Genomic DNA, 12202 nt, shown 5'->3' on the forward strand with positions numbered 1-12202 from the left:
ATGCAGCATAGCTGTAAAAAGCTGACTAGAAAATATCACCTGAACATCTCTATGTTAAACAGATATTTTACCTCAAAATGTCCTAAGTATTCACAAACCATTATAAAGGACTTTAAGCAGCAAATTAGTATAAATTGTGAAATCCAATTACAGAGCCCTGTTTTGGAAATCAAAATTTTGGGTTATTATATTATCTGTCATTTTTTCTGTACCATAGGGACGTTTCTCTGATAATCTGACAATATACATTTCATGAACTAAATACATCTATGCTATGTATAAATATGAATTAATCATCTTTTTGCACTGTATATATATATTTGCCAGGAATCAACTTCACACAGCAGTGATTTAAACTTTCTCCCAGCTGATGAGTAGCAATAACTACGAAACAGGCTGTCCTGGGATAGTTTTAAATCACTGCATTAACCCTAGCTAAGTCTATAAGCTGTGTGAACAGCAATACTTGGCGTTAAGGGAATCTGCTGAGAAGCAGGCTGAAGTAAAAAGGTGTGTCATTGTGAACCTAATTTGCATATCTTACCCAGAATCCTTTGCTGCATTGGAAATAATGTATTCCAGATGTTTTCTGTGGGAAAAACAAGCCTTCTGGCTTGTCCAGATTTGTTAATGAGCTACACAATGAATTATTCTCTCTCTCTCTCTCTCTATATATATATATATATATATATATATATATATGTATGTATTTGATGTAGAATTTGCTTTAAGAATCAAATGAAGTATTGATAATTCACATAGCAGCAACATTGTTGCATGTTCTTGATACCTTTGTTTTAACTATTTTTCCCTTTCTGGTGTTTCCGCTCTACATTAATCAGCGTTAATGTTGCTGATTGGCTGCAGCTTCATCAAAAAGGAAGGAGTTGAACACCTTGATTATCTTATGATTAAGTGCGGATAGGCACGAAATGCGTAAGGATTGTTTTCTGTCCTCCAATGTTGGTGTATTTTTTAATGTGATTATGCAATACAGTTTGGGATTTTCATTTGTATTCCCCTGGAGTGTTGCCTTTTGTTTTTTCTATTTGGTATTTTGCGGCTGACTCGGTCCCTGGCATGCATCACGCTACAGTGTCTTCAGTGCGGAACATACTGTGTCGTCATGTTACCACCCCCAAACACAATTTCTCGGAAGGAGATTGTAATCTGAACTTGGTGCAGCGTTGTGGGATGTTCAGCAAATTAGTATGCCTGTCCCGGGGCGTGCAAAAGAGCGTGCCTCATGCACACTCATGTTATTTTCCTATTTATTTTAAGGAAGTTTACTATGAAATCTCATGAGATCACAGTTCATGACCTCAGCACTGCTGATTGGCTGCTGTTCATTTCTTCCTTCTTTTTTTTTTACCTGCAGCTGAACAGCAGCTGAAGTATAACTGTTTATACAACACTCACTCTTGTGAGCTGAGAACATTTTGAGTTAAATTATTTTTCTTTATTACATGGAGATGTTCAGGGGATATTTTCCTGTCAGCTTTTTACAGTTATTCTGCATCACTTTCAAGTGATTTAGCATATGGGTATTATGTTTCTTTAAGTATGCACCGTGCACCAGCATTTTAAACACAGCACTTACTCATAAAGCCTAATGCGCTTCTATCATCTGGTAATGACTCAATTTGTTCATTGCTGACATGATACAAGAACCACTGGTGCTCTGAGCCTCTGCAGTATTTAAAATGCTGGCGCACTGAGAATATCTAGATATACAATACTGAAATATACAGTAATGAAATATTTCAGATCACCTGCAATTATCTCTTTGTGAATATATTTTTGAATTTTTTTTTATGGGCTTAATGCTACTTTACTTGTTGCTCTCTCTCTCACCAGGGGGATTTGAACATTAAGCTTCAGGACTTGTTGCAGGGTCACAGCTCCAAACAGATTCTGCAGGATGGACTTTGCACAGAGGCTGCTTTGCTGTTGCTCACATTGGTAAAAGCTGCAGTGTACCAGGTGCGTTCAGTTATAGAATAACTTGCATTATAAATTATAGGGATGTGCATTCAGATCTTTTGTGAGGATCAGAATGCAGAAGTAAGGAGCGGCTCATGCTCTTTGGATATTTTCATAGCCGGATTGATTTTTCTAAAAGATCCCCACTCTAAGATCTGGATTTACAGAACATTCGCAAAATATTCGAATGGCACGAGCTGCTTACTTTCACATTTGGATCCTCACAAAAGATCCGAATGCACATCCCTAAATCCAAATAGGAAGTGTAAACACTCTTGATTTTGCTTGGTATATATAAGTATTTGTCTTCTATATATTTTTTATTTAAATCAGTATTTAAACCGTGCTCTTTTTTAACAGAAAAAAATGACAAGAAAAATAATTGTTTGCTCATTAACCTTGTAAAAGTATATATGTCTTGCTTACAACGGAACTGACTCAGGAAATGAGGTATGCCTTAATAGCTATTGTCAGTAAGATCTGTTCTATTACAGACCTCCAAACCCCTGTAAGACACACAATGTACAGGGTACATCCGTGATGTTAAGGGGTTAAAGGTACATTTAAATGCAAAAATGAATTTGTAGCATTTTATTTAAGAACTAAGGGGTTCATTTTTAAAGAGGCATTTGCAGCCAATGCTGCATCCCCGGTTTCTGTTGGTGCACAGGTTCCCTGCCTAGGACCTTCTCTGGCAATACCTTCTTAAATATACTTATAAGTGTTTCCTACAAACTATTCATTTAACCCGCTAAAGTTGTTAAACTGGCCGTGTCCTACTCATTTGGCCGGCCAATGGTTGTTAACCAAAAATAGGAACCCCTAGGGGAACCGTGAACGGGGTGCGCTGACTAAAAATATATGTTGATAACAAATAGTAAAAGTGATTAATGTCTATGGACAAACCATATTAGTCCATATGAAGAAATGGTGCTGTGTCTTTTGCAACCATAGAAATGTGCTGGCGGCGAGGCTCCTCTGGGTGGTCTCCGGCAAGCTGTTCACAGGTGATGTTCAGCGTTTCTTTGATTGGCGTCTGTGCGGCTGAAACCTGAGACGCTGCGATAGAGCAGATACTTTGATGCCTTATCCAGGAAGGCTCAAAGGGAGAAACCAGGCAAAAAACAAATGGACAACTTCCGTATATTTAAAATCAGTAGATTTTAATCCATAAAAACTGCTACGCGTTTCTAGACCATAAACCGGTCTTTTCTTCAGGCATACAAACAATGGATACAAATTTTTTAAAATATTTACCTAATATACAATTAAAAACGGAAGTTGTCATAGTTTTCAAAAAAGGACCAATGGGACATGAGTGAATATTCTGAATCTTATTCATGTTGATTGGGCTCAATAGCCTGTGTGCTTCATTAACATTCGCAACTAATATCCCAATGGAATGTTTTTGACTTGTACATCTTTGTCTGCTGTATAAACTTAAATGTTCTAAATAATACCTGCATTATAATGTACAATAAAATGTTTGATTTTCAGATCTAAATACTATATGAATCATGTATGATTATGTTCATGCTCTATGTTATGTCATGTGAAAAAGAACATGAAATAGTTAAATAGCAAATGTTTTGTATTTAAATTGACAGTGAAGTGTGTTAGGTTGTTCAGATTTGAACTATAAAAGGATATGCGTGAAAGTGTATAATGAAAAAAAAAAAGAAGAATGATGTGTATTGGTCATGAACCAGCAGTGTTGTTGAGGAAATAAAATAATAAAATTTATGTCATATAGAATTGTAACATGTACGTCAAAATTATGCTCAATTTTGGCATGATAGGCTATAAAAATTGGATATAATTGCAATTTACTGAAAAAACAAAAAACAAAATACTGGCATTAAATGGCAACAGGTGAATTCTATTCTATCTATCACTCCGATTAGTGTAAGGGGCTAAAAAATTGATATAATATAGACTTGAATAAAGCAAGACCTACAGCTGTGGAAATCAATACACAGAGGTTCTTAAACATGCATGTTTAATAAAAACATGTAAGAGTAAATAACTAGTATATGTATCTGGTATTACACTTCTGTAATAAATAATTCAAACGAAAACTTTTCTTTGTTTGACTATTTTTGATCTCGTAATGTCTGAGCTTCTGTCAACCTACAGCTGTGGATATCTGTACACAGAGGTTCTTCAGCAAGCATGTTTAATAAAAGCATGTATGTTTTAGTATGAATAACTAGTATTTCTGTATGTGTCTCTGGTGTTATACTTCTATAATGAATGATTCAAGCATAAACTTTTCTTTATTTGACTAATTTTCATTTCGTAATATCTGGGCTTCTGTAAATAAAAAGGTGGATGAAAAATGTCTATTGAATATGTTATTATTTCTTATTTTTTGTTTGGAAAATTAATGACCAGTGGAAGTTAAGAATACTATTGTTAAAATATTGATATCAATATTTTGATGGTCTTGTTCTATGTAAAAATGTTTATAATATTTATGCATGGAATGAAGTCATTCATTCGAAATTCCTGTTGTAAGAATTTATGGCAGCCATTCAATATAATAGAAACTTGGTTTAAAGGTCATCTCAGGGTATTAGAATTGATGTGATGTATTTTGAAATAAAGAGTGCAAAAAAGTTAATCCAACATGTTTAATGTCTGGTGTGGTCCCTTTTATCGGTTACTATTTGCATAATAATAATATTGTAAACTGGATTGTGTTAATCTGGTGCACCTAATGTAACCATGTTTCCATATATTGTTTAATAAAATGGAACATGTATTTGAACTGTTACATCGGTCTATAAGATATGTTTGATGTTTAAGTGATGAAAAAATAAATTGAATGTGAGCAAATTCCATTATATATGTATTATAGAAAACTAAGAGTGCCCTAATGATCGCCATATTCTGCATGATTGTTAAAATGTATGTGTCATAGGTCAAAGGTTTGATTGTTAGTTAAATGCTGCCAGATCCAAATTCGCGTTTAAACCATCAGGAAAAAGTGTTTTTAACTTAAAGATCCAGAAAGTTTCTCGTTGTCTGAGTTTGTTCGTTCTGTTATAGTCTGCAGACCTAGGAATGAAATCTATGGGTGTGTATTTGTAAGTATATGGATTGCCTTGGTGTTTGCTCAGACAATGGTTTGGCACACTGTGTTTAATTTTCGTTTTCTTGCAGTTTTTGCAATTCCGCAAGTGTTCCCCCCACCTTGTTTTTACTTTTCTGCAGGTGCGGCCTACGTATTGTAGGCCGCATATACACTCCAATAGGTATACCACAAAAGAAGAATTGCAGTTATAAAATCCCTGAATGGGATATATGTCACCAGTAGTGTGGGATCTAAAAGATTTGCTACCATGTTTGATATACTGGCAAGAATTGCAACTGGTTTTCCCGCATTTGTGTATATGCGGCCTACAATACGTAGGCCGCACCTGCAGAAAAGTAAAAACAAGGTGGGGGGAACACTTGCGGAATTGCAAAAACTGCAAGAAAACGAAAATTAAACACAGTGTGCCAAACCATTGTCTGAGCAAACACCAAGGCAATCCATATACTTACAAATACACACCCATAGATTTCATTCCTAGGTCTGCAGACTATAACAGAACGAACAAACTCAGACAACGAGAAACTTTCTGGATCTTTAAGTTAAAAACACTTTTTCCTGATGGTTTAAACGCGAATTTGGATCTGGCAGCATTTAACTAACAATCAAACCTTTGACCTATGACACATACATTTTAACAATCATGCAGAATATGGCGATCATTAGGGCACTCTTAGTTTTCTATAATACATATATAATGGAATTTGCTCACATTCAATTTATTTTTTCATCACTTAAACATCAAACATATCTTATAGACCGATGTAACAGTTCAAATACATGTTCCATTTTATTAAACAATATATGGAAACATGGTTACATTAGGTGCACCAGATTAACACAATCCAGTTTACAATATTATTATTATGCAAATAGTAACCGATAAAAGGGACCACACCAGACATTAAACATGTTGGATTAACTTTTTTGCACTCTTTATTTCAAAATACATCACATCAATTCTAATACCCTGAGATGACCTTTAAACCAAGTTTCTATTATATTGAATGGCTGCCATAAATTCTTACAACAGGAATTTCGAATGAATGACTTCATTCCATGCATAAATATTATAAACATTTCTTCTGTTAAGTGTGATCAGTCCACGGGTCATCATTACTTCTGGGATATTACTCCTCCCCAACAGGAAGTGCAAGAGGATTCACCCAGCAGAGCTGCATATAGCTCCTCCCCTCTACGTCACTCCCAGTCATTCTCTTGCACCCAACGACTAGATAGGATGTGTGAGAGGACTATGGTGATTATACTTAGTTTTATATCTTCAATCAAAAGTTTGTTATTTTAAAATAGCACCGGAGTGTGTTATTACCTCTCTGGCAGAGTTTGAAGAAGAATCTACCAGAGTTTTGCTATGATTTTAGCCGGAGTAGTTAAGATCATATTGCTGTTCTCGGCCATCTGAGGAGTGAGGTAAACTTCAGATCAGGGGACAGCGGGCAGATGAATCTGCATAGAGGTATGTAGCAGTTTCTATTTTCTGACAATGGAATTGATGAGAAAATCCTGCCATACCGATATAATGTCATGTATGTATACTTTACACTTCAGTATTCTGGGGAATGGTACTTCACTAGAATTACACTGTAAGAAATACATAAAGCTGTTTAATAACTAGAGATTATGTTTAACGTTTTTGCTGGAATGTAAAATCGTTTTCATTTGCTGAGGTACTGTGTGAATAAATGTTTGGGCACTATTTTTCCACTTGGCAGTTGCTTAATCTGTTTTTCTGACAGTTTCTGTTCTCCCTCACTGCTGTGTGTGAGGGGGAGGGGCCGTTTTTTGGCGCTTTTACTATGCATCAAATATTTCAGTCAGCAACTCATTGTATTCCCTGCATGATCCGGTTCATCTCTACAGAGCTCAGGGGTCTTCAAAACTTATTTTGAGGGAGGTAATTTCTCTCAGCAGAGCTGTGAGAATTATAGTTTGACTGAGATAAAAAACGTTTATTCTGTAATTTGTTTCCTGCTTTCAGAATTTGTTATCTTTGCTAATGGGATTAAACCTTTGCTAAAGTTGTGTTGTTTACAAGGATTGAGGCTATAACTGTTTCAATTTATTAATTTTCAACTGTCATAGATCTTCTGTGCTTCTTAAAGGCACAGTACGTTTTAATATTATTCTAATTGAATTGTATTTCCAAGTTGCAAGTTTATTTGCTAGTGTGTTAAACATGTCTGATTCAGAGGATGATACCTGTGTCATTTGTTGCAATGCCAAAGTGGAGCCCAATAGAAATTTATGTACTAACTGTATTGATGCTACTTTAAATAAAAGTCAATCTGTACAAATTGAACAAATTTCACCAAACAACGAGGGGAGAGTTATGCCGACTAACTCGCCTCACGTGTCAGTACCTACATCTCCCGCTCAGAGGGAGGTGCGTGATATTGTAGCGCCGAGTACATCTGGGTGGCCATTACAAATCACATTACAGGATATGGCTACTGTTATGACTGAGGTTTTGGCTAAATTACCAGAACTAAGAGGTAAGCGTGATCACTCTGGGGTGAGAACAGAGTGCGCTGATAATATTAGGGCCATGTCAGACACTGCGTCACAGGTGGCAGAACATGAGGACGGAGAACTTCATTCTGTGGGTGACGGTTCTGATCCAAACAGACTGGATTCAGATATTTCAAATTTTAAATTTAAACTTGAAAACCTCCGTGTATTACTAGGGGAGGTGTTAGCGGCTCTGAATGATTGTAACACAGTTGCAATACCAGAGAAAATGTGTAGGTTGGATAAATATTTTGCGGTACCGACGAGTACTGAGGTTTTTCCTATACCTAAGAGACTTACTGAAATTGTTACTAAGGAGTGGGATAGACCCGGTGTGCCGTTCTCACCCCCTCCGATATTTAGAAAAATGTTTCCAATAGACGCCACCACAAGGGACTTATGGCAAACGGTCCCTAAGGTGGAGGGAGCAGTTTCTACCTTAGCTAAGCGTACCACTATCCCGGTGGAGGATAGCTGTGCTTTTTCAGATCCAATGGATAAAAAGTTAGAGGGTTACCTTAAGAAAATGTTTGTTCAACAAGGTTTTATATTGCAACCCCTTGCATGCATTGCGCCGATCACGGCTGCAGCGGCATTCTGGATTGAGTCTCTGGAAGAGAACATTGGTTCAGCTACTCTGGACGACATTACGGACAGGCTTAGGGTCCTTAAACTAGCTAATTCATTCATTTCGGAGGCCGTAGTACATCTTACTAAACTTACGGCGAAGAATTCAGGATTCGCCATTCAGGCACGCAGGGCGCTGTGGCTAAAGTCCTGGTCAGCTGATGTTACTTCTAAGTCTAAATTGCTTAATATACCTTTCAAAGGGCAGACCTTATTCGGGCCCGGGTTGAAAGAGATTATCGCTGACATTACAGGAGGTAAAGGCCATGCCCTGCCTCAGGACAAAGCCAAAGCCAAGACTAGACAGTCTAATTTTCGTTCCTTTCGTAATTTCAAAGCAGGAGCAGCATCAACTTCCTCTGCACCAAAACAGGAAGGAGCTGTTGCTCGCTACAGACAAGGCTGGAAACCTAACCAGTCCTGGAACAAGGGCAAGCAGACTAGGAAACCTGCTGCTGCCCCTAAAACAGCATGAATTGAGGGCCCCCGATCCGGGATCGGATCTAGTGGGGGGCAGACTTTCTCTCTTCGCCCAGGCTTGGGCAAGAGATGTTCAGGATCCCTGGGCGCTAGAGATAATATCTCAGGGATACCTTCTGGACTTCAAATACTCTCCTCCAAGAGAGAGATTTCATCTGTCAAGATTGTCAACAATCCAGACAAAGAAAGAGGCGTTTCTACGCTGCGTACAAGAGCTCTTGTTAATGGGAGTAATCCATCCAGTTCCACGATCGGAACAGGGACAGGGGTTTTACTCAAATCTGTTTGTGGTTCCCAAAAAAGAGGGAACTTTCAGACCAATCCTGGACTTAAAGATCCTAAACAAATTCCTAAGAGTTCCATCGTTCAAGATGGAGACTATTCGGACAATTTTACCTATGATCCAAGAGGGTCAATACATGACCACTGTAGATTTAAAAGATGCTTACCTTCACATACCGATTCACAAAGATCATTATCGGTACCTAAGGTTTGCCTTCCTAGACAGGCATTACCAGTTTGTGGCTCTTCCATTCGGATTGGCTACAGCTCCAAGAATCTTCACAAAGGTTCTGGGTGCTCTTCTGGCGGTACTAAGACCGCGGGGAATCTCGGTAGCTCCATACCTAGACGACATTCTGATACAAGCTTTCAAACTGCCAAGTCTCATACAGAGTTAGTGCTGGCATTTCTAAGGTCACATGGATGGAAGGTGAACGAAAAGAAAAGTTCACTCGTTCCACTCACAAGAGTTCCCTTCCTGGGGACTCTTATAGATTCTGTAGAAATGAAGATTTACCTGACAGAGGACAGGCTAACAAGACTTCAAAGTGCTTGCCGCACCCTTCATTCCATTCAACACCCGTCAGTGGCTCAATGCATGGAGGTAATCGGCTTAATGGTAGCGGCAATGGACATAGTACCCTTTGCACGCTTACACCTCAGACCACTGCAACTGTGCATGCTAAGTCAGTGGAATGGGGATTACTCAGACTTATCCCCTTCTCTGAATCTGGATCAAGAGACCAGAAATTCTCTTCTATGGTGGCTTTCTCGGCCACATCTGTCCAGGGGGATGCCATTCAGCAGACCAGACTGGACAATTGTAACAACAGACGCCAGCCTTCTAGGTTGGGGTGCCGTCTGGAATTCTCTGAAGGCTCAGGGACAATGGAGTCAGGAGGAGAGTCTCCTGCCAATAAACATTCTGGAATTGAGAGCAGTTCTCAATGCCCTCCTGGCTTGGCCCCAGTTGACAACTCGGGGGTTCATCAGGTTTCAGTCGGACAACATCACGACTGTAGCTTACATCAACCATCAGGGAGGGACAAGAAGCTCCCTAGCTATGATGGAAGTATCAAAGATAATTTGCTGGGCAGAGTCTCACTCTTGCCACCTGTCAGCAATCCACATCCCGGGAGTGGAGAACTGGGAGGCGGATTTCTTAAGTCGTCAGACTTTTCATCCGGGGGAGTGGGAACTTCATCCGGAGGTCTTTGCCCAAATACTTCGACGTTGGGGCAAACCAGAGATAGATCTCATGGCGTCTCGACAGAACGCCAAGCTTCCTCGTTACGGGTCCAGATCCAGGGATCCAGGAGCAGTCCTGATAGATGCTCTGACAGCACCTTGGGACTTCAGGATGGCTTACGTGTTTCCACCCTTCCCGTTGCTTCCTCGATTGATTGCCAGAATCAAACAAGAGAGAGCATCAGTGATTCTAATAGCACCTGCGTGGCCACGCAGGACTTGGTATGCAGACCTGGTGGACATGTCATCCTGTCCACTTTGGTCTCTACCTCTGAAACAGGACCTTCTGATACAGGGTCCCTTCAAACATCAAAATCTAACTTCTCTGAAGCTGACTGCTTGGAAATTGTACGCTTGATTTTATCAAGACGTGGATTTTCTGAGTCAGTTATTGATACCTTAATACAGGCTAGGAAACCTGTTACCAGAAAGATTTACCATAAGATATGGCGTAAATACCTATATTGGTGTGAATCCAAAGGTTACTCTTGGAGTAAGGTTAGGATTCCTAGGATATTGTCTTTTCTACAAGAAGGTTTAGAAAAGGGTTTATCTGCTAGTTCATTAAAGGGACAGATCTCAGCTCTGTCCATTCTGTTACACAAACGTCTGTCAGAAGTTCCTGACGTCCAGGCTTTTTGTCAGGCTTTGGCCAGAATTAAGCCTGTGTTTAAAACTGTTGCTCCACCATGGAGTTTAAACCTTGTTCTTAATGTTTTACAGGGCGTTCCGTTTGAACCCCTTCATTCCATTGATATAAAGTTGTTATCTTGGAAAGTTCTATTTTTAATGGCTATTTCCTCGGCTCGAAGAGTCTCTGAATTATCAGCCTTACATTGTGATACTCCTTATTTGATTTTTCTTTCGGATAAGGTAGTCCTGCGTACTAAACCTGGGTTCTTACCTAAGGTAGTTACTAACAGGAATATCAATCAAGAGATTGTTGTTCCTTCTTTATGCCCAAATCCTTCTTCAAAGAAGGAACGTCTACTGCACAACCTGGATGTAGTCCGTGCTCTAAAATTTTACTTACAGGCAACTAAGGAATTTCGACAAACGTCTTCTCTGTTTGTCATTTACTCTGGGCAGAGGAGAGGTCAAAAAGCTTCCGCTACCTCTCTTTCTTTTTGGCTTCGTAGCATAATTCGTTTAGCTTATGAGACTGCTGGACAGCAGCCTCCTGAAAGAATTACAGCTCATTCTACTAGAGCTGTGGCTTCCACTTGGGCCTTCAAGAATGAGGCCTCTGTTGAACAGATTTGCAAGGCTGCAACTTGGTCTTCGCTTCATACTTTTTCCAAATTTTACAAATTTGACACTTTTGCTTCATCGGAGGCTATTTTTGGGAGAAAGGTTCTTCAGGCAGTGGTTCCTTCTGTATAAAGAGCCTGCCTATCCCTCCCGTCATCCGTTTACTTTTGCTTTGTTATTGGTATCCCAGAAGTAATGATGACCCGTGGACTGATCACACTTAACAGAAGAAAACATAATTTATGCTTACCTGATAAATTCCTTTCTTCTGTAGTGTGATCAGTCCACGGCCCGCCCTGTTTTTAAGGCAGGTAAATATTTTTTAATTTATACTCCAGTCACCACTTCACCCTTGGCTTTTCCTTTCTCGTTGGTCCTTGGTCGAATGACTGGGAGTGACGTAGAGGGGAGGAGCTATATGCAGCTCTGCTGGGTGAATCCTCTTGCACTTCCTGTTGGGGAGGAGTAATATCCCAGAAGTAATGATGACCCGTGGACTGATCACACTACAGAAGAAAGGAATTTATCAGGTAAGCATAAATTATGTTTTTTACATAGAACAAGACCATCAAAATATTGATATCAATATTTTAACAATAGTATTCTTAACTTCCACTGGTCATTAATTTTCCAAACAAAAAATAAGAAATAATAACATATTCAATAGACATTTTTCATCCACCTTTTTATTTACAGAAGCCCAGA

General features: G+C 39.0%; 1 protein-coding gene across 2 annotated transcripts in view; it reads left to right on the plus strand.

Moving 5' to 3' along the window:
* WDFY4 (WDFY family member 4) overlaps positions 1-12202 on the plus strand; it is a 598790-nt gene that overhangs the window by 276457 nt on the left and 310131 nt on the right. For both annotated transcript variants that reach the window (XM_053692180.1, XM_053692181.1), the window contains exon 31: positions 1858-1983. In XM_053692180.1, coding sequence (XP_053548155.1) covers positions 1858-1983 — 126 coding nt within the window. The remainder of the gene's footprint in view (positions 1-1857; positions 1984-12202) is intronic.

This window comes from Bombina bombina, chromosome 9 (assembly GCF_027579735.1).
Source record: "Bombina bombina isolate aBomBom1 chromosome 9, aBomBom1.pri, whole genome shotgun sequence".
Taxonomy (NCBI): domain Eukaryota; kingdom Metazoa; phylum Chordata; class Amphibia; order Anura; family Bombinatoridae; genus Bombina; species Bombina bombina.